General features: G+C 42.5%; 1 protein-coding gene across 4 annotated transcripts in view; it reads left to right on the forward strand.

The window, feature by feature from the left end:
* Positions 1–26,829, forward strand: part of Tenm2 (teneurin transmembrane protein 2) — a 1,241,175-nt gene that overhangs the window by 1,040,388 nt on the left and 173,958 nt on the right. For all 4 annotated transcript variants that reach the window (XM_085694277.2, XM_085694278.2, XM_085694281.2 and 1 more), the window contains one exon: positions 1,795–2,000. In XM_085694277.2, the coding sequence (XP_085550403.1) occupies positions 1,795–2,000 (206 nt within the window). The remainder of the gene's footprint in view (positions 1–1,794; positions 2,001–26,829) is intronic.

Here is a 26,829-nt window from a genome sequence, read left to right on the forward strand (position 1 = left end):
GAGGCGCAGAAATTTGGTGCATTTAGCAAGCATCCAAGCCGAGACTTGAGGCAAACCAGCCAGCCGAGCCTCTGCTCTCCTGTACCACCCCAAGTTCCCCCTTGTAGCAAGTGTTTAGTGCCTGCTGGACACAGCCACTATTCAGCGAGGGTTCCTGGCACCCTAGTTACTCTGTTTCTATCAGTCCAAACCATTTTACTGGCCACCCATTTTACAGATGAGGAAACTAAGGGCAAGGTCACGTCAAGGTCTCATGCTGGTGCCACTGGTCATGGGGACAGAGCCAGCTCTGCTGAATCAGAGAGGGTCGCTCATCTTTAAAGCCAGTCTCTGGCAGTTCTGTAAGGTTTCACGACCGTCCAGACCCTGTACAGTGTGTGCGGACTGAATAAGCAGACAGAGATTTTTCAGGACTATCCATCCACGGCAGAGCACCAAAGGGAACTTGATGAACCTCCATAGTCCAGGCTGAAGATGCTCAAAGTTCAGGGGCACCAGTGGGATCCACACTCCTAGAAAGGAACAGACACAAACATAGCTTCGTTCTGTGGCTGGTTTCGTTTGGCTTAGAAACTCTTGAGCCAGGAAGCCGGTAAGATGTGGGGTTTTTATATTTCCCGCCGTGGTTGGAGTCATCTGAGGTCATCACAAATGACATCTACGCAACCAGGCTCTTGCTGGGTATTCCGTCACCGTGGAGACGGGGCAAATGATGCAGCAGTAGAGAAATGAACGTGTTTACGCGGGCGCAGCTGATCTCAGCTTTTCCGTTTGCCCTGGTTGCTGAAGAAAGCGCCTCCAGTCCACTCTTAGGGAGCAATCCCCTCTCAACTCAGACACTGCAAGCTGAGCTTGCTGGATCATGCCTGTGATCTCAGCAACTGGGAGGCTGATACGAGGGGACTTCCGTCGTGACTAGCCTGGGCTTATATACAGAGTCAGTTCGGTGCCAACCTGGGCTACAAAGAAAGACCCCATCTCAGGGAAGGATGAAGACAGAGGAGGGGAAAAATTAAGGAGAAGGACCAAAGAAGGAAAAGTAAGGAAGAAAGGGAGACAGAATGTTTTTGGCTTGTTTTGGTTTTTTTTTTTTTTTGCGGGGGGTGGGGGGGTGGTATTTTGTTTTGTTTAACCAAACTTCTACTCTTCAAGTACTGAGGAACTCAGGCTGTGCATGAGCAATTGAAATAGTCAGGATCGGCCACCCAAAGAATGTGACCATTTTGTGTCAAAGTTACAAGGCGAAGGTGTGACTTCTCAGGATCTTTCCACCCTGTCCTCCACAAGGAGGGGCCAATCCAGTGTCAGGTGCTGACTTCACTTTCTGCTGAACTGTTTTATTTATTTTGGATTTTGGACTGGTTTTTGTTCCAAGTATCAGAGTAGGCTGGACAAGGAAGAGTAATGAAAGGCTTCAAAAAAAGAAAAAGCATAGTTCCAAATTAACATGGGCAGCCCTTCCCTCCTGGTCCTTTTAAGATGCCAGTTACGTGGGGGATGGGACTTCATGTCTCCTCAGATTCTGGCTCTTCCTATATTTGAACAGTTGAGATTAATAATAGAATTTCTAAAAAAAAAAAAATCACTGTGTCAGGGTCTCAGATGCCCTGGGGTATGAATTTATAGCTTTTTCGTTTAAATCCTCAATGTTTCAGCTATCACTTAAAGAGAATGCATTTAATCTTAACTTGGAAACAGCAAAAAAAAAAAATTCTGGCATATAATTAAATATAAATGTACAGTCAACTAATGTATACAAATGTCATTGACTTGCTGTCTGTTCCTGTGTTCTAGTGCCCTGGTCATTGAAAAACAGCAGCATAGACAGTGGCGAAGCCGAAGTTGGTCGACGGGTGACACAGGAAGTTCCTCCAGGGGTGTTTTGGAGGTCACAGATCCACATCAGTCAGCCCCAGTTCTTGAAGTTCAACATCTCCCTGGGGAAGGATGCCCTCTTTGGTGTCTACATCAGGAGAGGACTGCCACCGTCCCACGCACAGGTATGGCCACACTTGACGAGATGGAGTGAATAACGCATGCACGTGTACCGCTTCATACCTGCTAAAACGCCTGTCACTAAAGCACAGACAATGACCAGAATGGACAGGGGTCTGAAGACATTGGAGCCCTCGTATATTCCTGGCAGGCAACCAAATAGTTCAACCTCTAGAGAGTCAAGCTGACTGGTTATTGAGAAAGAAAACTGTAGAACTGCCATAAGACAGGGAACTTTCTCTTCTGTGCATATATACGCTCAAAAAGAAGCCAAACATTCTGTCCCGTGAAGAACACTAACGCTTCACAACAGCGTTATTCATAACCAAAAAGTGAAAAGCAGCCCGAGTGTCCAAATGATGGAGGATTGGGTAAACAAAGTGTGGCAAGGCTGTACGATGGACTATTACTCGGACATAAAGAGGAACAGAGGGTTGGGATTTGATAGAGCACGCGTGAGCACGCTATGCTAAATGAGGGAAGTCAGGTACAAAAGACCTGTAGTGTACAATTTTAGCTATAAACTATCTGGACTGGGCAAATCCATAGATGCAGAAGGGAGGTGAGCAGTTGCCAGGGAATGGAGACCGAATTCTATTTTTTTTAAACATCCTGACTACAGCCTCCCCTCACTCCCTTCCGTCCACCCCCTCCCAATTTACCCCTCCTCCCTAATGGCTCAGAAAGGAACAGGCCTCCCATGGGCTTCAGCAAGTGCGGCATGTCAAGCTGCCATAGACCAAGCACCTCCGCCTGTGTTCAGGCTGGGCAAGGAAATCTAGCATGAGGAGTAGGTTCCGGAGAGACCATCAAGGCACAGGGGACAGCTCCTGCTCCTATCACCCTGGGAGTCCCACATATAGACCAAACTACATAAATGTCACATATATGCAGAAGGCTTAGGTCAGTCCCATGCTGTCCTATTTTCTACAATCCCTCCTCCCTCTCCTCAGCTGGATTCCCCAAGTACAGTCCAATGTTTGGCCATGGGGAATCTGCCTTCACCAGTCATTGGATGAAGACTCTGATATCAGACAGTAGGGGTAGTCACCAATCTGGTCACAGGAAATGGCCAGTTCAGGCTATTGTAGCCCCTGCTTCCAGGAATCTTAGCTGGGGCCAACCTTGTACACTCGTGGAAATTTCCCTCGCATCAGGCTTCTACCTGACTCCACAAAGACCCCTTTCCAGTTACCTCTCAGCACTGTTCCCCCCCCCATCTACCCCTCAACCCAATCCCTCAAGTTCCCATGCCCACCCACCTCAAGTCCACCAGGAGATCTCCTCTACTTCCCCTTCCCAGGGATATCCATGTGCTCCCGAGCTTCTCTGGGTCTCTGGATTGTAGCACGGTTATCCTTTACTTTACAGCCAATATTCAGTTACGAGTGAGTGCATACCATTTTTCTCTCTTTTTGGGTCTGAGTTACCGCGCTCAGGATGATTATTTTTTTCTAGAGGGGATTGATCTCTACCAGGAGTATAACTTCTTCCAAGGGTGATGGAACTACTTTGAAACAGGCTGAGGTGGTGACGTAACAGTGAATGAGCTAAGACCACTGGGATTGTTTTTAAAAGTTAAGTTTATGGTGCATGGATTATTGTTTTTAAAGATGTGCCGCCCTACTCATGTCTGGCCTACTTTGATTGGCCTAGAAGTAAATCTCAGGGTGCCTTATGGGAAAGTCATTTCACAGAAGTCACACCAAGTAGTAGGCCATACACTTCTTGTGTATGGGAAGAGTGACGTATGGAACTGGTATCCATGTTCAGGGTATCTCTGTGATACCCTGAACTGAGCTCCCTGGGAAACCCTTGGCAATGTGAGAGGGAGATTCTCGCCAGAGTTAGGAATAAGGAAAGTAGACTTTATTATGGAACTCATATTTATCACCCTGTGGATTCCTAGTACAGATTTCATATGCATACCATTTGGACTGAATTAACACCTACCTAGCTTGAATTTCTTTTCCAGCAAGAATTATAGGATCTGAGAAAAGCCAAGTTTTCCCTGCCTCATTTGCCCTCAAATCTAGCAAAAAAATATATAAGGTACCTTAGGAAGCACACTGTGGAGGGAAAGCATCCAGATGTCCAGTCAAAGCTGGCTTTAAAATGTACTAGAAAGATATTCATCTAGAAAATTCTATCAGAAGAAATTAAGGCTTTAAAATCATTGGCAAATAGGAAGCAGTCAGGCCACCATAGCCTTGTCTTTAGCTCAGAGCAGACATTGCTAATCAATGACAGCACTTTCCCTCACTGAGCCCAGTACACAAATACCTCCCTGCACAACTCTCAAGGCAGCCACTACCAATCGACCAATGCTGGCTCTCGAGATGAAAGTTATTTGCAATCCCATCTTTATAGCCTGCAATGATCGATATAAGGACTCTAAGGGCGATTTCATTTTGAGCAGGGAGGGCTGTGTAGGTTTTTATTACCATACACAGTGCATGCTATTGGGACCAATATGTAAAGTGGTAATCAATGAGTCCTCCATCCATCCAGGAAAAAAAAATATTTATTGGGCTAGGCACGGATTATCCAGAGATGAGTGAACACTGTCCCTGACCAAGCCGACAGCTGCTCTCCGAAGAGATCCTCATCCAGGGAAGGAGGGATTCAGCTGAAAGGGGTCCCCGAGGCAGTTCCAGAGCTTCTGGTCAGACAGCAGGATGCCACTCTAGGAAGTTACACAGATTGTTAGGTGGTCAGCTCGCCCTTCAGGCTCCACTGGTCCTGCTGCAGCAGTAATGAAGGATTTACTGTGGCGAAATCTGCTTGTTGGCATGATTTAAGAATGGATGGGTGTGCCTCTGGGCACAGCTGAGCGCAACTTTCCTCTCAGCTCGTCAGCTGCAAGGAGCCACACTAAGGAAAATGTGGCCTACTCAAGGTTGTCCCCCCCCTCCCAGCTCTGTTGTTCCGTTTGCCTTGCAGGCTCTGGATACCAGAGCCTGGGATAGCTGTGTCTACAGCCAGCGAGTATGGCAGCCCTGTAACTGAGTGATAACAGACAGCAGCTGACAGACAAACTCCACTCCGTTTCCCTGCCGTTCTGACATCTAGGACTCCAGCCCCCAACGACAATGTCTTTTCCTCTTTTGTGGCTACACCGCCGTGTCCATCTCCTGCCAAGCTTGTGATTGTTCTACCAATCGTCCTCTCAAAAAAAAAAAAATCCACTCCAGGGACAGCCCCAGCATAGGCTTCAAGGGAAAGGAAATGAATAGCAAGGAGCTGATATGACCTGGGATCTCAGTCCAACTGCCAGTGTAAGAGCGGAGGGTGTGTTGAGGGGTCAGGTAAGCATAGCACAGCAGAGGTGCCCAGAAATGCACAAGACAGGTACACTATCAGAGCACTGCTTTAAGGGGGGGGGCGAGAAAAATGTTCTGTGCACATTCTTACATCCACTCCCTGTCATTCCGTGCATTCATGTCCATTTGATGAGGCACATTTCCTAGAGGAGACGGTGCTGAGCTCTTGGCAGGGACAGGTGACTAACACACGTCTCAAGCTATTATAGAATTTCTCATTTCTATTGGCATATCCTATCAAGGAACATAAGTTCTATGGGGATTGGCGGCCCAGCCAAGGTGACTCATTTGAGCTGGAGAAAGAGAAAGAAAGGGAGGGGAAAGGGGATGAAATTCCATTGACTGTGTTGCATGAAATGGCTGTGTTTAAATTTTATAGAGGATCTTGCTCTGACCAAGAGACGACAAGTTTAGTACCCTTGTTCAAGGATATTAAAGACAGACGAGATTCCTTTTTTTTTTAACCTGCTTAAATTTCCCAAGATTCGGAGTCAGTCCCAGCTGACTTTGTCTCAGACTGACTTTTTACAGAAGATACAGCAGCACCACAGCATAGGTGAGGAAGTTCTGCAGTTAGACCAAGAGCTTCGGGGTGGCGGCGTGCCACGCCACGCCATGCCATCACCAGGTGGTCGTGAATGAATGCCATGGCTCATCTTAGCTTTGCTTCCTCTCTTACCTGTGTCACCCACCCCCACAGCAAGGTGGCAGTTATGTAACAACAGTCAGAACAACAAAGGGAAGATGTGGAAAGTCTTGATAAACTAAAGCCCCAAAGGGAGATAGTATGTATTTCATTGGACTTCAGCATTGGTAACTAGATGGGAAGGCATGTGAAAAGCCCTGGGTTCAGCCCCCAATACAATCATCTCCAAAAACTGTTTGTGTGTGTGTGTGTGTGTGTAGTAAAACCACTAATGCAGACAAGTAATTATGCAAATATGGGGTTTAAAAATAAAATTAATTTCTTCATTATTTTCTTCTTACTGAAGAACAAACTATGTTTTCATTGCCGAAAATTTCAAGAAACCAAAAAGGAGAAAGTAAAAACACTCATAATTTGAAGTAGTCCCCTTTGGCTAAATGTTTATACATGTTTGCTCTAGCAAAGCATATCCATGGCAGTTTAAAAAAAAAAAAAAGAAGAAGAAGAAAGAAAGAAAGAAAAAAGCCTGACAGTCCAGTGGCTTAAAATAGCAAATGCTGCTTCTTGCTTAGTCTGGCGATCAGCAATTCTCCATCAGGGGAGATGGTGACCTGCCCCAACTCGCTTCACAGAGAGGGACACTGGCAACACCTGTAGTCATCACAACTCAGAGAAGATCGCTACACATCCTTGGGCAGAGGCCAAAGCTACTGTTGAAATCCCCTCCTCGGGGCTGCCTTGGGTTGCCCACAGCACAGCACACCCAAAGGAATTATCTAACTGCAGACATTAGCACTAAGGTTCTGATCCCTGCATCTCCAGTTAACAACAACTGTTTGGTGTCATCTTCGGATTCGAGGACACAGACCTACAAAGTCTCTGTTACCAGGCACATGCCAGCTCCCCTGGCAAGAGAAGGGGAGACAGGAAAGTGCACCCATTTCTGAAGAATCCTGTGGCACAGGAAATATAAGTCCCTTCTCTTATTGCCCATAACAAGTCCCACCCTACTTCAGAGGGACGGTCAGTAATGGTCCCAGAAGAAAAGGTCCAGAAATGTGAATGAAAAGCCATAGTGACTTTTTCTCACAGTGTGAAGACATTCCTAGCGGCTCGTCTGAGTCTGCTCCTACAAATAAACCCTTATGAATTGCATTTACCATGCTAGATTCTCCTGAGAGCATACACCATGCCCACCCACGGCAGCACTGTGTCAGTGACGAATTCATTGACTTGCACCCCTGCATAAATTAGTTCTTACCATTTCCCAAACATCGTCAGTTAGAAAGGATGGTATCTTTGTGCTTGAAATGCAGCATTTTTGACACCCAACACTGCATTTTTTTAAAAGCAGTGCAGAAAACAAGTCTTAATGTACCAACTCAAATTCTTATGGGGATGGTGTATGTACAGTCAAAGCTGGCTGGTTTCTTACCAAATATTTGAAACCCTACAAACTGTGTCAGATTTGCTGAACCCTGGTTCTTGGAACAAAACAGGCCAGGCTGAGGAAGGAAAACGATCACGTGACCAGGCTTTTGGGCTAGGCATCAGAGGAAAATCTCAGATCAGAGTCTGTTGCTGCAAGTCCGGAACTCGGGTGGTTAAGGCAGCGAGCAAGTTTGCTTGACAGTTCATCACTGATTGCTGCTGATATGTCAAGCCAAGGAAAACCCTTTGCGAGAACAAGTCAATAATCGGCAAATTAGGTACATGATTAACCTGAGACAACAAGATGCAGTTACCGCTTGGGAGCCCTGCCGAGACTTCACCTTCTCCACAGTCCTGTTTAGCAAATATTAAAAATGCCTACTTCATCACTCAGACTGATGGAGCCAGGAGCCCAGTGACTTCCAGCGGCAACTTGAACGTGCATTCAGAGGCGTGATTGCCAGGAGGCACCAGGCATGGAGCAACACGGGAAGATGGAAGCGGAGCCTGCAGCTCCTCGTTTACGCTGAGATGCCTCTGTGGCAGAAACTAAAGAGTCCATGGATTGCACACAAGACCAATAGAAGAGAATTGTTCAGGAGACCACAAGCTGCCCCAAACAAATGCAAATATGGCAGATTGATCATGTGTAAATTCAGATCAAAGGAGTGAGCTGAGCAAACATTCCTTCTCGTCCTCACCCACAGAATCCTCCTAATGCCTTTTTTTTTAAAGCAAATTTGTGAGTGGCCATCAGTGGTGTTAGCTTTTCCCGCCTCCCGCTCATCCTGATCTGTCTCACAGCCTTGTTGGGAAAGAGACTCTCTTTTTTCCTTATCCCCTACTTTCTTACCCTACTCAATAGGCTTGGCTATAGCTCTAGTTTCAAGCCGAGGTAGGACTCTAGGATATAGGGACTACTGATGATCTCTACCGTCTGGCTGTATCATTTTGCCACCACCCATCTGCCTTCTGTGAGCCCAGGTACCAGTCAGCTGGGCTCTGCTGGGCCTGAGTGAAGCAGGGAAGAGGTAATAGCATGACTCACAGTCAGCCTTCTAGGACATTGCTGAGCATTTTGCAGAAGCCCCCAAGATGTTCATGTCCATTGTGAGGTAGGCATGTTTTCATAGTCGTGCGTGCTATAAAGATCTTGTGGAATCCATTCCTTTATTTCCCTGAAGTTCTGAAGGTGCTTTTGGAAAAGACTTTCTCAAGACACCCCCAGTGGTAAACCAGTACCATCCTAATTGCTGCCAGAGTTGGAAACATTTTCCTCCAGTGGTTTGGAAAAAATCAGCAAAAGATGCTAAATTCAGTAGGAGAGTTGGTGTGGGGGCAATTCACCAGCAAACCCTGAACCTTAGTTAGCTTTCTTTTCTGTGTGAGAGTTTGAATGTGACTGGTCCCCATAATCCTATGACCTCATAATCTCATAGGGAGAGGCATTATTCAGAAGTGTGGCTTTGTTGAAGTGGATATGACCTTGTTGGAGGAAGTGTGTCACTGTGGGGGCAGGCTTTGAGGTTTCACATACTCGGGATACCACCAAGTGTATCAGTCCACTTCCTGTTGCGTATAAGATATAGGACATTGGGCTGTCTCTCCAGCACCCTGCCTGCCTGCATGTGACCATACTCCCTGCTATGATGGACTGAACCTCTGAACTGTAAGCGAGCAGCCACTAATTAAATGTTTCCTTTATAATAGTTGTCATGGTCATGGTGTATCTTCACAGCAATAGAAACCTGACGAACACACTGTGATAAAACACTATGATCCAAAGCAGCTTGGGTAGGAAGGGGTTAGTTTGGCTTCACATCTTAGTCACAGTCCGCCACGAGAGAAGTCAGAACAGGAAGTCAAGGCAGGAACTGAAGCAGGGGCTAAGGAAAAGCCCTGTTTGCTCGTTTGGTCCCCATAACTTGCTCATTACACGTTTTTCTAGCACCCAGGCCAGCAGCCCAGGGATAGCACTCCAATACGCTGGGCCTTCTGCTTCAATCATTCATCAAGAAAATGTTCCATAGGTTAGCTTACAGGCAATCCGATGGAGGCATTTTTAACTTCCTAGATAGCTCTGACTTGTGTCAAGTTGACAAAAAGAAGAAACAAAAAGATACACTGTGTGTTTTTCAAACCATGATGCTGGATTTCATGGAACCCAAAGACAGAGAAGGCTAAGAGGAGTGGGTCAGAGGGTATCGCTGTGTCTCATAATTAGCCCCAAAAGAATCCTGGAGGCTCTGCAAGTCAAGAATGTGTCCGTTTTCCAAGCAAAGGACCTTTATCGTCTAATAAAATCTTTTGAAGAACCCCAGGTATAAAACATAAAAGTGACAGTTTTATTTGCATATAGTTTATGGTTCCAAATCCACCCATACTTTATAATAATAATGTCTGTGTTCTTGTTCACTATATGCACAGTCATCCTCAGCATCTGTGGGGACTGGTTCCAGCACACCAACATCCTAGGATGCTCACTTCCCTTTTATATAATGGCATAGTATTTATGTGAAATCCACTTTAAACCCTCTCTCGATGACTTATATTCCCCAACCCAGTGCCAGTGCTGGCTAAACAGTTTTTATGCCGTATTGCTTAGGCAACAGCAGCAAGGGGGGGGGGAAACACCCTTACTTACTACAGATGTAATTTTTCATAACTATTTCAGTCAGCTATTGGTCTAACACATGAATATGAAACTCATGAATTCAGAAGAATGTATCTCTCATGGAAATAAACTCCTGAAAGTTCCTTCTAAGGAAACTACAGAGTAGAACTGAAATTTGGATTTTTGAAGTACATATTTTTATGCATACTAGATTATATATCACATATAACACAGATAGAGATTGAAAATAAGAATGTTAATACCTTAAGATTTACTCATTTGAATTGGTGGAAATGGATATTTGTTAGTATATTTCTTATAGCCTCTTAACTTTTGTAGTCTCTCTTTAAGAAAAGTAAGGCTGTGTCACCGTGGGGTCTGCTTTCAGTGACTCAAGCCTGGGTAAGCGTCTGGTGGTACCTGTAATCTCAGTCAGCCTCAAGATGCAATTGATTTATATACTTTGTTTTCTTTGCACACTTTTGACCAAAAAAAAATCATAATGAATATACTTTCGTGGCTGTGAATAGAAGCGGAGCTTTCTTTAATCATTTCCCTTACAGGCTGTGGATGCTCTTCAATTAAATTGATCCTCCAGCTTGAAAGCGAAGTGAGGGGAAATAATTATTTCAAGGTTAAATCATTTAAAATGTCTAACAACTCCTCATAACTCTCACCTTAGTTATAAAAGGAGACGAGTCTCACTCAAGCTTGAGACTCGATAGTCTTTGGTTTGCTTTGTTTTTTCTAATCTCACCGGTCTTGGTAGCAAAAGTTTGAAATTCTAGAGCTTGGGAGGCTGAGGCAGGGAACCATGAGTTCAAGGCCAATTGAGCTCTACTGTGAGAGAGAGAGAGACAGAGAGAGAGAGAGAGAGAGAGAGAGAGAGAGAGAGAGAGAGAGAGAGAGAAATTTCCGTTCTCAGATATGTGGTGTTCATTTGTAATTCCACTCCTGGTTTACATCGTGGCACAAGCAGGTGCCTCTTCTCTCCCTGCGTTTGCTTGAACAAGCGCCTCCACTGTGGCTGCGTGTATGAATTTATCCAAGCAGACACTCATCAGCCTGCGATCAGAGGGAGCCTTGTGCACGTCTTTAGCTCTAATAAGTGACAGTTGTAGAAGTTCAAACCATCATTCAAGGATGTTAAGACTTTGTTCTGAATGCTCAGATATTAAGGGCCTTTCAAATGACCACCAAAGGACTTCTAGGTAAAGATGCTTTTTTTAAACATTTATCTGCTCACGTAAAAATGTTCTACAGACACACACACACACACACACACACACACACACCACTTTGGACTGATAGTAATCGTGGCTGGTGTTATTATTGAGGACTTCAGCGTCCCTCAGACTAATTGCTTTATATGAATTAACTTAGTTTATCCTTACAACAGGTCTATTAGTAGCACCCCCATTTGACATATGGACGCACAGGGTCACGGAGTTGCTTTGTGTCAGACACGAAGGTCAGGCACCTTCCTCTCTGGTACTCAGTCATTCCCAAGAGCATCTCCAGGACGTAAGCCTCGTTGCTACAGAGCAAAATTACAACTCCTGTCAAAACCAGGAATTTCATTAAGTCGATGAAGGGAGCACCAGAGAAGGCAGCACTCAGGGTGCCCAGTGCTCACAGAAGGCTCTGTGCTGAAGGATACAGCCTGAGAAGCAAGGGGCAAATTGGCAAACTCGTCATGGGCACTTCAAGGGGGACAATTAAGAAAACATAAAAAGAGATCCTGGAGAAACTGGATGGAAGCATCCACTTTTGCTACCAAAAAAAAAAAAAATGTCCTTTTTACTTGTGTTGGGCTAACCAGCTGAAAAGCTGTAAGGCTGTTTCGTGTGCTGCATCTACTCTAAGATGCGAGTCATGCCCATCTCTTGACATCTCTGAAAACAGGATGTGTTTGGCGATCGATGAGGCTGAGATGGAGTGAAATATTTGGTGTCACATTTGTGTGTGTGTGTGTGTGTGTGTGTGCGTGCGTGTACAAACTGAGTATTCATACAAACAACCACTAGATATTTGCAAATATACCCAAATTTTCATAACTATGAGAAAAAATATATTCTTTAATTAGAGAGGTTTGTTACAAGGTAAAATCCTAATTACATAATTTCTCATTTATTAAAATGACCTCTCACTCCCTCATCCCAAGTACCTTCAGACAACTAGACACTGCTATCTAAATCACGTTAGTGTGGGGCTGCATCGTCATTTTTAAGATGTTAAAATGTATATTTTTGAAATCGTGTTTCAATGGGCATCCTATGGAATAGTTGTGCAGCTGGTCTAGACACAGAGAATGGGAATCTGCAGTACAGGCCAATACAGACCAATTACAGCTTCTAGCACTTCCAGGTTGTGTGGCCTTGGGCAACTCGTTGGCATCTCTGTGCTTAAGGATCCCTCCTCACCTGTAAAACGGGCATGGAAAGATGATGTGCTTATGGCAGTGTGGTGAGATACTGGCGAGAAAGCCTTCATAGGGTGCCTAGAATTGTGCCGCCACAGAAACGGAAGGAAGCCACTCTCAAGCGTTTCAGAACTTCCACGCAGATTCCACCCGCCTCTCTGGACAATGGTTTGACTTGTGTTTTCCTTATTATGGTGCTGGTAGGAAAAATAGAAAATACTTTTCCACTGACACATTTTAATCATTGCTTTAAAAATGTGGGGTCGAAGACTGGAGATATGGTTCAGCAGTTAAGAGTACTGACTGCTCTTGCAGAGGGCCTGAGTTTGGTTCCCAGCAACCATATTGGGCAGCTCTCAACCACTTAGGACTCCAGCTCCAGGGCATCTGCTGCCCCCTTCTGGACTTCTGAGGGTCCTGTACTCACATGCACACACCCATACACAGGCACACACATAAGTTTAAAAAAAAAAAAAACCTTTCTAAGGATATATTTTTTCGTTAGAAAAGCTTATATATATAAATATAGATTCAAAACAAAACTCATATATATACATATATGTGTGTATATATATATACATATGTATATGATCAGAGTCTTGAAATGGCTCAGTGCGAATAAACCACTAAGCCTGATACCCTGAGTTTGATCCCAGGTGCTTATGTGATAAGAGAAAACTGCCTCCCAAAAGTTCTCCTCTGACCTCAACACGCCATGACAGATCTGTGCCCCTTGAACTAAATAAACACATGTAACATTTTTTTTAAAACTCTGCTTACTGATAGTGAGGGGAAATCTTTCCAAATCTGAATATTCTTTCATAAACTCTTTTTAAATGGCTTTAAAATTAGTCTAGATTTTTTTTTAAAAAAAAAAAGTTAGCCAATCCTCCTTTTTAGTAAGTAATCATTCTTCAGTAAGCACCTTTGAGATCCCTGTGCATGGACTTTTTAACCATTCCCTTGCAATGAATTGCTTGGATGGAAATGCCGCTCAGAGAGCTCACAGTCTGTCAAACCTTTAGAGCAGTAGCCCTAAGAGTGGAGGCACCAAGTGCTGCCAGGAGCCATACTGACATGGCCCCAAAAGAAAGTCTTGGTTCGTTCTTCTTGGTGATATGTTTGATAGATTTTTGTGTGTGTGTATGTGTGTGTGTGTGTGTGTGTGTGTGTGTGTGAGAGAGAGAGAGAGAGAGAGAGAGAGAGAGAGAGAGAGAGAGAGAGAGAGAGACCCTCCTATTGATCTTGGGAGGGCAAGGAGACAAATGTGACATTTTTTGATGAAGAATTAGCTGCAGACAAGTAGATGGAAAAGTGCCATAAATAAGTAACCGTGTCAGCAGGACACTGAGCAGTAGAATGTGCCCACCCCTGGCCTTGGGGTACAGTGACTTTCATGCATCTTGGAAAGGACTTGAGTTGCTCATTGGTTTCACTGACTTTAACCCCAAGGCTGTCTGGGTTATTGAGTCTTCAGAGTAGCATCTTCCACTCTGCTCATGGACTAGACCTAAAGGCTACGAAATGAGGGCTTTGCCTTGTAGGAGAATGAAGCCTAAAATTTGCCCAGCCACAGGCTCAGCAAATGTTTGTGCAATGTCTACATTGCAGATATGAGAAGAAAAGGCATCATCTCTACTGTAAGGAGACACAGTATTGGCAAGCTAAAAAATGACAGTGTTGGGACGTCTCAGTTGAGATGGTTCAGGGGGCCAAGTGTTCCCTGCACAAGCTGGAAGATAGGATTTTGCATCCCCAGCACCCACATAAAGAAAAAAACCCAGCATGGTAGTGTATGCCTATAACTCCAGCATGGGTATAAGGGTGAAAACAGGTAAACACAGAGACTCATCCAACCAGCCAGTCTAGCTGAAATGGCAAGTCAGAGATTCAGTAAAACTCTGAGAAGTTAGGGTGTGCATGTGTGAGCACACACAGAGAGAAATTACGGTGTCATTCTTGGTTGTATGCAAACTGTCCTGTGTTGAACGCTTTGGTTCCCAGGAACCAGTTCTGTTGGGAGGCGGTCAGTCTATAGGAAGGCGAATTTTATTAGTGGATTAATACTTGATAAGTTGATTGTAGCACGAGTTCTAGATAGCAGAGCAGATTATTTGTTGGTGAAGCCTAGTTTGAAGAAGTAGGTCACTGGAGCCTTTGAAGGATGATCTTGTCCCTGCCCCTTCCTGTCTTAGCACACGGCTTTGCTCCACATGGCCGTGATGCCCCTGCCTTGACACAGGCCTAAAAGCAATGGAGCCAGCTACCATGGACTAAGACCTTTGAAAGTGTGAGTCAAAGTAAACCTTCCTTCCCTTCGTTGACTTTCTCAAATATTTTGTCACAGCAGTGTAAAGGTGACTAACACAGATGGCAGCAGCATCAATTGGGGAGGGTCCTGAGGGGCCGGCTGGGGCAGATGAGAAAGGACACCACAGCCTTTCTTGGCAGAGTTTGAATTTTACCCCTGCCACACAGTAGCTGGCATGTCCACAGGTTCCTCTCTCTAGATTCCGTTTCAGCATCCACAACGTGAGGACCATTCCTCATCAGGTTGTTGTGAGGATAAATGAGAGAACGCCCCACAAATAGTAAGCACCCTACAGAGATCAATCAATCAGTCTAACTGGTCTGCAGTCCTCACTCCTCGCTCTCAGGTAGCCTAGCAACCAGGGGCTCTACAGGGAGGCTGGCTGGGCCTCTGGCCAAAGCTGGTACTGATATGAAAACTGAGTGTTCAACAGTTCCTTAAGGCCCTAGCCTGGATCGCAGTGCTTAGAATGCATCCACTCTATCGAGTGATTCTTATCTCCTTCCATCCCCCTACATATAGGCAAGCAAGCAAGGTTTAGGTACCTCTGCTGGGACATTCTGCCTTCCACCATATAAGCCTCAGGACACTCCTCTCTGTGTGGGCAAGAGGTGGAGAGCAGTCCCCCTGCAAACACTGTATTTTTGTACGATCCCCCCCGCCCCAAGCTTAAGCCATAGATCACTTGCTCTGCCCTTCAGCTACACAGTAACTACTGTTACTCCTCAAGGTTTGAGGATACAGCCGGTCATGAGACATAAGCCTAGGACCCTTCTCACCTGGGAAGGATTGCAGAGCGGCCTCCAGGAGGAGCAGCCACCCAAGATGAATTGAGGAAGGTGTACTAAGCAAGTGTAATGATGGGGAAAGAGGGGGAAAAGCAGGAGCTATATCCTTGGGTGGAGACTGGAACAACGCTTTACAAGATGCGTGCTCTTTGTCTTCATGGTTTTTGCAGAGCTGGGAACTCGAACCCAGGGTCTTATCGGTGCCTGGCTGAGCTGTATCTTCTGTCCACTGTTGTCTTCTTTCTAGAAACTGCTGCTTCTTCTGCTTCTTTTCTTAGTTGGCTGGCTTTGGTTTCTCAAGACAAGGTTTCTCTGGGTAGCCCTGGCTGTCCTTGAACTTGCTCTGCAGACCAGGCTGGCCTCAAACTCAGAGATTGCCCTGCCTCTGCCTCCCCAGTGCAGGGATTAAAGACGTGCATCGCCATGCCCAGCTGAAAATGCTGTTTCTTAGCCCTAGCTCACCACCAATTTGCAGCTTCTTCTTTTTTTTTTTGAACTGTGTCTTGCAACCTCTGAGGACTTCATGGCTGTGTCCCCATGTTGAGTTGGCACATATGCAGGCCGGGGTGTATACCCCAGGTTGAAGCAGATATCTTTTTTTCAAAGGAGAAAGCATAGAAGAACTCTAAGGCCCTGAGTCACCTTCAAGCTGGGAACATAAAGTTAAATCAAATTATTTCGTTAAAGTGATGAGCCCCGTTAAAGCATTTTAATACGTATGTCTTTATACTTCCTTCCTATTCACCCCCTTTCTGTTTTGTTCTCCCCAGTCCCTTCCTCTTAGTCACTTTTTTTCTTTCTCCAAATACCCCCTTCCACTTTTGTACCTCATGTGTTTGATTACTTTCTCTTCCGCCACCCCTTAAGATCTCTTTCTCTTTCTCAGGTTCCCCTTTCTTCTTTCATGGCACACACACACACACACACACATACACACACACACACACACACACACACACCTAAATCCATATTCTCCAAATAAGAAAAACATGCAGTATTTGTCTGAGAATGGTGTATGTCATTTGACAATGAATTCCTGTTCTGTACATTTTCCTGTCAATATTACGATTTCATTTTTCTTTACAATGGATAAAATCCCATATTGTGTATTGCCACACTTTCTTTATCCACACCATTCATCTGGTGATAGACATCTAAGGTGACTATTTTTTTAGTTGTTGGAGTAGTGTTGTTGCTGTTTGGTTTTCTTAATTATTAATAAATTCCAGATATTTCTCCTCTGATACAAGGATAGCTGGCAAAGCAATCTTTCACTCGGTTAACATTTCCATTATTTGTAGATGCGATTTTAACTTCATGAAGTCCTATTTGTTGGTAGTTGTTCTTATTTTCTGAGGGACCAGGGTCATATTCAGAAAGTTCTTACCCGTGTCTACATCCTGGAGTGTTTTCTCTACTTTTATCCTCTGCCATTTTAGAGGGCCTTGGGTCTCACGCTAAGGTCATTGATCCATTTGGCATTCGGTGTTGTGTAAGGTGAAAGATGATCTGTTTTCATTCTTCAATCTTTTACCTTTGGATATCCAGCTTTTTCGGCACCATTTGTAGAAGAAGCTCTTCTCTCCAATGAGTGTTTATTGCTTCTTTGTCAAAAATCCAGTAGCTGCCTAAGGCTCAGGAACCATTGCAGGAGAGGGGGATGGAAAGATTGTAGGAGCCTGAGAAAGAGGAAGTTTGCTTTGAGATTGCATCTCCAAGAAATATCAAAAGTTACAGCATAAAGTCTCACCAACATGACTGCCCAAAGACAACAATAGACAGACTAAAAAGGATGGGGGAGATCACATGAGGCCTAATCCTACACAAAGAATTAAGGCAAGCTAAGGCAGGGGAAATATTCTTCCCCAGGGAAAGGTACACCAACTGTTTATCCAACACCAAATGGTCAGCCCTGAAAACATACAGATAATTAAATCATGCAGACTGAGCACATTATACTTATATATTTAGGATATATATATATATATATATATATATATATATATATACGTATACAGCAATAATTAATGAAAAAACAGTCCTTGAATTTGAAAGAGAGCAAACGGAGGTATACGGGAAGCTTCAGAGGAGGAAAGGGAAGGGCAAATGATGTAATTATGCTATAATCTCAAAAATAAAAAGAAATAATAAAAAATCAAGTGGTTGTATTTGTGTGGGCTTATGTCAGAATTTTCCTGTTCTGTTGGTCTACAACTGGTTTTGTTTGTTCGCTTGTTTTTTGTTTTTTTTTAACCAGTGCCATTCTGCTCCCATGACTATGGCTCTATGCTGTAGTTTGAAATTGAGTATAGTGATAGCGCCAGCATTATACTTTTTGCTCGGGGTTGCCTTGGCTACCTGAGTTCTTCTCTGCTTCCAAATGAATGTTAAGACTGTGTCTGTGTTTCTGTGAAAAGTAGTTTTGACATTTTGATGGAGATTGTATTGAATATGCAGATTGCTTTCAGTAAGATATTTTGGTAAGAAGGCTATTTTCACAATGTTGATCTTTCCAGCGCATGAATATGGGAGGTCTTTCCATCCACCCATGTCTCCTTCAATTCTCTCTTGGATGTTTTAAAATTTTAATTATAGAGGTTGTTCAGATCCTTGGGTGGTTCATTACCAGAAATTTCTGAGGCAATTTTTAATGAGATTGCTTCCCTGTTTTTTTCCCTCAGTGTGTTTGTTATTGGGATGGATGAAGGTTACTGATTTTGTTATGTTAATTTGTATCCTGACAGTTCTTCTCAAAGTGTTTATCAGAACTAAGAGTTTCCTTGGAAAGGAGGGTCTTCGGGGTCTCCTGTACATAGAATCATAACATCTTCAAATAAAGATGCTGTTTTAGTTGCTTTGCTATCTGATAAGATGTCGTGCCAAGGTAACATATAGAAGAAAGAGTTTATTGGGAATTTCCCATTTCCAAGGGTGAGAGTCCCTGACCATCATGGTGGAAAGCCTGGCACAGGACAGCAAGCATGGCGCTGAAACTGTAGTAGAGAACTTACACATTGAGACCCAACCTAGAGGCAGAGAGAGAGAGAACTCACAGAGAACGGCACTGGGTTTTTAAACTTCAAAGCCTGCCCCCAATGCCACATCTCCTCCAACAAGGCCACACCTCCTAATCCTTCTACCAACCAAGCATTCAAATATATAAGCCTATGGGACCATTCCCATTCAGACCACCACAGATGCTTTCCCAATTATATCTCTTTTAATTGCTTCTCTTATCTTCTTGCTGTTGCTGAGAATTCTAGCACTATACTGACTTAGAGGAAAGTAGACACCCTTGTCTTATTCTTGATTTTAGTGGGAGTGTTTTGAGTTTTTCTCCTATTAAATACAAAGATTGCTCTGTTTGTCATAAATAGTCTTTATTATGTTAACATATGTTCCTTGTATCCTAAATTTCTCTAGGACTTTTATCATGTAGGGGAGTTGGATTTTCTTAGAAAACCCCTTCTCCATCTGCTAAGATGACCATGTGTTCTCTGCCCTTGAGTCCATTTATATGGTGTATTATACTCATTTATTTATACTTGTTAAATCATCCCTACATCCTTTGTCAATGCCTACTTGGTCATGAAAATACATAATATTTTTATATAGTCTTGAATTAAGATTGCAGGTATTTAGTTGAAATTTTTGAATCTATGTTCATCAGGGACAATGGTTTATAACTTTCCTGTTATGTTTTTATTCATTTTGGGTTTTGGGATAATACCGTCTTCATAACTAGAGTTTGGTCCTATTCCTTCCTTTCCTGTTTTTGTGGAATAATTTGAGAAGCTTTGGTGTCAGTTCTTGGAAGGTCTGGTAGAATTCAGCAATGAATCCATCTGGGCCCTGGCTTTTTATAGTTGGGAAATTTTTTATTACTTGTTCAATCTCACTGCTTCTTATAGATCTGTTTAAATTATTTATCTCATCTTGGTTTAATTTTGGCAGATCATATGCATCTAGAAGTTCATCCATTTCTTTTAGATTTTCAATTCAGTGTAATATATGTTTTTGTCATAGTGAGTTTATGAATTTCTTCAGTAATTGTTATGATGGTTCTAATTTTATCTCTAATTTTTTTTAACTTTGATCTCTTCTCTCTTTTGCTTAGTTTGGTGAAAGGTTTGTCAATTATAAGGTTCAAATTTTTGTTTTATAAATTCTTTGTACTGTTCTTTGTACTGTTTTTCTAACTTCTAGTTTATTAATTTCTTTCCTAATCTTTTTATACAGCAATGTTAATTAATTTTGTTGTTTGATAATGTCACACATGCATATATCATGTCTGATTACTCCCCTCACCCTTCCCCCCTCTTATCTACCTCCCATCCCTAACAACTCCTGTCAGCAAGCCCCTTGCCCAGGCACATGACTTTTAGTTTTGTTTTGTGACCTCTTTAGTTTAGCAAAGACCCGTCCGTTTAACCATTGGATTAGAAATGTCTGCTGTAGCCTGGTGTAGTCCTCGGTGGGCACAGAACTGAAAGCAATGTTTTTCGTGATTCCTGTATCTAGGGAGTTGAGTTTAGGGAGTTAAGTGGTGAAAGGTAAGACCCCATGAGTCCCTCTTCTATCCGTGCCTGATTCTCCTTTTATAGACCTAGTGTAGGCATTCACACCTGCTGTGAGTTCATGACTGCAATGGCTGTGTCTTGCCAGAAAATGACATTTTACAGCCCTTTTCCTTATCTTCTGGCTCTTGCTATCTTTGGTCCCCTTCTTCTGCAATGTTTCCTGAGACTTAGTATAAATAACTTAGAGATGATATAAATAAATGGTTTTTGATGAACACTAATACATCACCGCTGCTCACCAACTTCTGTAGCCATGGTTTTCTTCATTCTCCATTACTCACTGGAAGAGGCTTCACTGATTAAGAATTAGAGCAGTTTTCGTCTCTGGGTAAATACTACAAATATTCAGATGACAGCTTGATAACATGTCAGTTTACCTAAACAACTGTATTCAGCTTCCTGCTAGGGCCTAGGATCTCTCTGACCATGCTTTCTAAATCAGATTTACAGTACCAAACATGGCTCTCCTCCTGTGGAGTGAATGTAAAATCAAGTTGAAGAACAGGTAGTTACCCCAGTAACGGTAGTGCCATTTTTGCACTTGGCCTCATACATCATAGGATTCACAGTTGGGCAAGACCCGATGGTGTCTTTTCTCCCCTAAGAGCCTATATAGCACCCTTTGGAATGTTTTGATTTCTTTTTTGATTTTTTCAGTTACCCACCCATCATTCGACAGTGTGCTATTTAATCTCCATGTGCTGGAATGGAGGCTTTCATTGCATGGTAGAGTATTTGCCTAGCAAGCTCAAGACTTGGTTCCCAAAACCCCAGAACTAGAAAAGAAAACATAAAAGCAAAAACTCCCAAGAAATTAATCTCCTTTAATTTACATATGTTCTATATTTTTCTCTTACTATTGGTTCCTAATTTTATTCTATTGTGATCAGATAAGCTACATATAATTACTTTACTTTTCCTGAATTTGTTTAGACTTGCTTCGTGTCTTAACATATGACCTGCCTTATAGACAGTTTCATGTGCTGCTGAGAAGAATGCATATTCTGCAGTATTGTAGTGGAATATTCAGTAGATGTCTGCTAAATCTACTTAATCTATGATTTCATTCTAGACATTTTCCTCTTCTTTTTTTGTGATGACCTCTATCTTGGCAAGAGTAGGGTATTAAAGTCACCCACTATTATTGCACTAAGATTAGCCTGTGGCTTCGCCTCTAGTAGTATTTGTTTAATGATGTTAAGTATACACGTGTTCAGTGCATATACTGTTACAATAGCAATGTCCTCTTGGTAGACTGTTCCCTTAATCAGAATGAGGCTACCTTCTTCCTAGCTCAGACTTGGTTATGAATGTCTTTATTTGTGCTTGTATAGAAATAGCCTAACTTGTCCCTCAACTTCAAAGGATGGATTTACTTAGCAGTCATCTGCTTTCAAGACTTGAGATATATTGTTCAATAACGTCCTGGCTTCTAGGGTTGCTTATGAGAGCTCTGATATTATTCCAATGAGCTTACATTTGTAGGTGAGCTGTTGCTCTTCCCTTGGAGTTGTTAATATTGATTCCTTTTGACATTTTGACTATAGAGCCTCATGGGGGACCCTTCTCTAATCATGTCTATGGTATGCTAAATGCTTCTTGCATTTGAATGACCATTTCTTTCTCCAAATTTAAATAATTTTCTGCTATAATTTCATTAAATAGACTCTCTATTTCCTTAATTGGATCTCAGTGCTTTCCTTTATCTTGTAGATTTTAAGTTTGTTCTCTTGATTATATTCCAGAGTTCTGAGATGATGTGGTTGTACTCTTTTTTATTTATTTATTTATTTATTAAAATTTCCACCTCCTCCCCTCCAGTCCTAAAAGCAGTCAGGGTTCCCTGCCCTGTGGGAAGTCCAAGGACCTCCCACCTCCATCCAGGTCTAGGAAGGTGAGCATCCAAACAAACTAGTCTTTCACAAAGCTAGTCCATGCAGTAGAATCAAAACCCAGTGCCATTGTCCTTGGCTTTTCAGTCAGTCCTCGTTGTCAGCCACATTCAGAGAGTCCAGTTTGATCACAAGCTCCATCAGTTCCAGTGTTCTTCTTTGAATATATTTCCCTAATCTTCTTCTCCTACCCCTGATTGTCTTTGCTCTGCTTGGTCAAGTCTTCTTCTGGTAGTGCTAAATAAAAAACATTGCGTTTTTTATTTAACTCTCTGTGTTTTACAATTCTTTTTTTACAAACTTCTTTGCTAGATTTTTATCCCATGATGCTGGTCTTTCCATCCATGTGTCTGGTTACCTCATCCACTGGCCTTTCCTCTACGTTGCTGGCTTCCCTCTCTGCTCCCTGAATTGAATTCAGATGTTTCTGTGTAACTTCTTTGTGGTCACTGATTGGTTTTACCAGTAAACTTATAGCATCTTCATCCAGCATCTTCACGTGTTTCGACATCTTTTAATCTGATAGTTGAGGAGTTAGTATCTTTGGGAGGAGTAATATTTTTTCATGTTTCCTGTATCTGTGTTGTGGTTGCTACCTCTTTGTTAGTTTAACTATCTTTCTGGTTTATTGAGGGGTCTTCTTACTGGGTGCTCTTGCTTAGTCCTTATTCTCCCATGTCACTCAGAGAAGAGAAAATGAACAGCTATACGGCACCAAACTATGAAGGCCTGATGAAGAAATACACTTATAATTGAGTGATATAATGCCCTACTTTGGATGACCATAACAAGACAATTGGTAAATGCTAATGCAGAATGTGCTATGATGTTCAAAGTCATTTAGGATGAATGGAAAAAGACTAAGTGGATCAAATAAAGGAAGGGGCGGGGAAAGAAAATACAAAGAAGAATGGAGAAGAATGTTTTGAGAGAAGAGAAAAGAGCAAGCTATTAGGAAAAAAATAAAACAAACAACAACAATAAAAAAGATTCCCCAATCATGTGAAAGTCAAAAATAAATTAAATAAATATAAGGAGGAATTAAAAATAGAAACATGAAGATTTTTTTAAATACTAGTGCAGCATACTATAAAATGGGAAGCTTTACCAAAGAAAAAAAGAGGGAAGCAAAATATTTAAAGGAAAAGGGAAAAGGTTTCCTAGTAATAAAAAAGGTGTTTAGAAAAACATATGAATTGAATGAAAGGGATAAAAATGTAAAAGTCATTTCAAATATTAATATTCTTAAATATTACCAAGCAAAAACACTGCTGAAAGTGTGGTTAGAACGGAAGAGGATAAACACAGCAAAAAAAAGCAAAGAGAAGTGAAGGCAGAAGCAGATGTGTGGAAGTCACTTCCTCCTGGCTCTAAAGACTGGAAAGCTGGGTTTATGCATGGGAGGCGGAAGAGTATGGGAATCAGTTGATCTTCTGGGCTCTTGTCCTACCTATGGCATATGCTGGCGCTGAGCCCGTCCCAGACAAGGATCTAGTGTCGGTGGGACTGCCTGTAGTGGCTTCCCTTCCTTGTGCCTCTGCTGGCCTTCCTTAGATACACAGCTATGAGCTGGACAGTTTCTCTCACCTTCCTGAGTCTCCTGGGCTAAACGTCTGAGAAGGCTGATGTCTGAGCTTGGGGTGACTCCCACACTGGGAGTGTGGGAAGCAAGCACTCTGTATAGTCTGGCAGCTCTTCATATTTCCAGAATCTTCTAAGTATTAATCACTTAGAATTAATCACTGGAATTAAGAGTTCCCAGCCTCTTCAGCAGTTAAAAGCAGATAGGTGGAGCCAGAAGCTGACCGCCTGCTGACCTCAGGCACAGAGCTACCAAATTCCACTGCTATTTCCAGTTGATGAGACTGACCCCTGGCCACCAAGGGTAGGGTTACGCACTTGACTGCCCGAGCCAAGCCTCCTGCGTTCCCACCGTTTTTTAGGTTGCCAGCACCCAGGCCTCCCGCTTTTATCACAGCTTCCAGGACTGTCTCTCAACCTTGGTGTTGCGTCAGCCGAAACTCGGCCCCTCACAACATTTGTTGCTCTCCTTGGTTTTCAACAGTAGACTCACCCTGGACAGGCAGTACCTGGTCGTTGCCCTTCCATTCAAACCGAGTGGCACAAATGGAATTCCTTTCCTTCCTACCCCATTCCTAAGGGGATTGCCTCTTATCAAAACCCACAACTAAATGTAAGGTTAGTGAGGGCGCAGGCTTGTCCTAAGGGTAGAACTGCCTCCGGTCTATCAGCTGCAGTTTTCCAGGGGAGTAGTTAATGTATGGAATCATATCAGCTGCAAACAAGGATGTTTGCACTATTGCTTTTCCTCTTTGTATTTCCTTGACCTCCTTCAGTTTCCTTGTGCGTTAGCTAAGACTTAAGCCCTATGAGATGGTCATGTGGCTTCTGTCCTTGGATCTATTTATGTGGTAGATTGCGTCTATTGATTGATATATGCTGAGCCATGTCTACATAGCTGGGATGATGTCAACTTGATCATAGTAAATAATCTTTTTGATGTGTTCATAAATTCAGCTTCCAAGTGTTTTGTTGAAAATGTCTACCCCTGCGTTGATCAATAATTTTGTTTTTCTTTCTCCCCTTCTTTGCTGTATCTTTGTCTGGTTTGGATTCGGGATAATACTGGCTTCATTGAAAGAAATGGCAGTGTTTCTTCCTACTCAAATATGAAGAAATATTAAATATGGTTGTAGAAATGTGCACATGTTTGCCTTTCTCTCGACATTTTGCATGGGCAAACCAGCTTAAATAATTTAAGGAGGATTCGGATTAGTTCTGTGAAGTTCTGGTAGAATTTTGCAGGGTATCCATCTGGCCCTGGTCTTTTTTTTTTTTTTTTTTTTTAAGTTGGGAGATCTTTGATTGCTGCTTCTACCTCATTGGTTGTTGTGAGCTCGTTTAAATTATTTATTCCGTCTTGATTTAATTTGTATAGGTCATATATAGCTAGAAATTCATCATTCTTTTAGATATTCCAATTTAGTGGAAGTTTATAGAGTCTATCCTTAAGATTCTCTGGATTTCCTCAGTATCTAATGCTTCCTCCCTACTCTCTGATTTTATCAATGTGGGTCCTTGCTTACTTTGGCTAAAGGTTTGTCAATTTTGTCAATCTTTTTAAAGAACAAACTCTTCATTTCATTGATTCTTTGTGATTTTTTTCTATTTCATTAATTTCAGCCCTGAGTTTATTTTCATATATTTTTTAAGATTTATTTATTATGCATAATGTTCTACCTGCACGCCAGAAGAGGGCGCCAGATCTCATTATAAACAGCTGTGAGCCACCACAGTGCTGGGACTTGATTTCAGGACCTCTGGAAGAGCAAGCATGACATGATTCAATATTTCTTCATTTGCCGAGACTTGCTTTGTGTCCTACTTTGTGGCTGATTTTGGAGAACAGTCCATGGGCTGTTGAGAAGAAAGACGTTCTCTGGTGTTTGAGTGGAAAGTCCTACAGAAGTCTCTTAGATATATTTGATTTCTGATGTCATTTACCTTCAGGATTTCTCTACTGAGTTTTTGCTGAATGATTTGTATATTGTTGAGAGTTGGGTTTTGAGGTCACCCACCATCACTGTGTTGGGATCAGTCTATGACCTGAGAGCTAGCAGAGTTTCATTTGTGAAATTAGGTGCTCTTGCGTTTGGTGCGTACATGTTTAGAACTGTTGGATCTTTTTGGTGGAACTTTCCTTTATTGGGTATAAAATGCCCTTCCCTCTCTCTTTGACTAGTTTTCTGATTTGTCTGGCCTTGGGACTTATTTTGTCACATAGTAAAATAGCTTTACCTGCTCTGCCTTTGTCTATCATTTGACCCTGTTGTGGTATCAATTAATGGTGAATTGTGCTTCTTCGAGGTACCAAAAAGATGGAGCCTGTTTTCTAACCCAGTTTGGTAGTCTGTGACTTTCAACTAGGGGAATTGAGACCATTAATATTGAGTTGTTATTGAACAGTATTTATTAATTCCTGATGTTTTGCTGTGGTGGTGTTTTCTTAAACATCTTCTGATTAATTGTTCTGGAATTATTTACTTATTCCTCATGCTCTTTTGGGTGCATTTGGTCCTTAAGACAAAAATATTCCTTTTAACTTCCTCTGTGGAGCTGACTTAATGGACACAAAGTCCTTAAATCTCTATCACAGAAAGTTTGACTTTCTCCTGTTATTATGATTAATATTTTTTAATATGGAGTTTTTATCTACATGTATATCTGCACACCAGAAGAGGATGTGGAATCCCATTGGACTATAGTTACAGACAGGTGTAAGCCTCCATGTGGGTGCTGGGAATTGAATCCAAGACTTCTGGAAGAGCAGCCAGTGCTCTTAACCACTGAGTCATCTGTCTGGACCTCATGATTGATATTTTTGCTGGGTATAGGAATCTAGGTTGGCATCTGTGGTGTTTCAGAACTAGTAGATCATTAATCTAGGCCACCTGACTTTCAGTGTCTCCACTGAAAAGTAAGATGTTATTCTGATGGGCCTGCCTCCTTTGAAACTTGGTCTTTCTCTCTTGAAGAGTTCAAAGTCCTTTCTTTTTCTGTACACTTAGTGTTTTGATTATTAAATGACATAGAAAATATCTGACCCTGTCTGTTTGCTGTTTTGTGTGCCTCTAGCACCTTGATAGGTGCAATATTTAAGAAGTTTTTTTTTCCTATGATTTTGTTGAAAATATCTTCTGTGCTTTTAAACAAGATTTCTTCTCTCTCATCTGTATGTTCATAGATGTGGTCTTTTTCGAGAGTCCCAGAATTACTGATGTTCCATTCCTGGTTTTGTTTGTTTGT

This window comes from Myodes glareolus, chromosome 9 (genome assembly GCF_982192425.1).
Source record: "Myodes glareolus chromosome 9, mMyoGla1.1, whole genome shotgun sequence".
NCBI lineage: Eukaryota > Metazoa > Chordata > Mammalia > Rodentia > Cricetidae > Myodes > Myodes glareolus.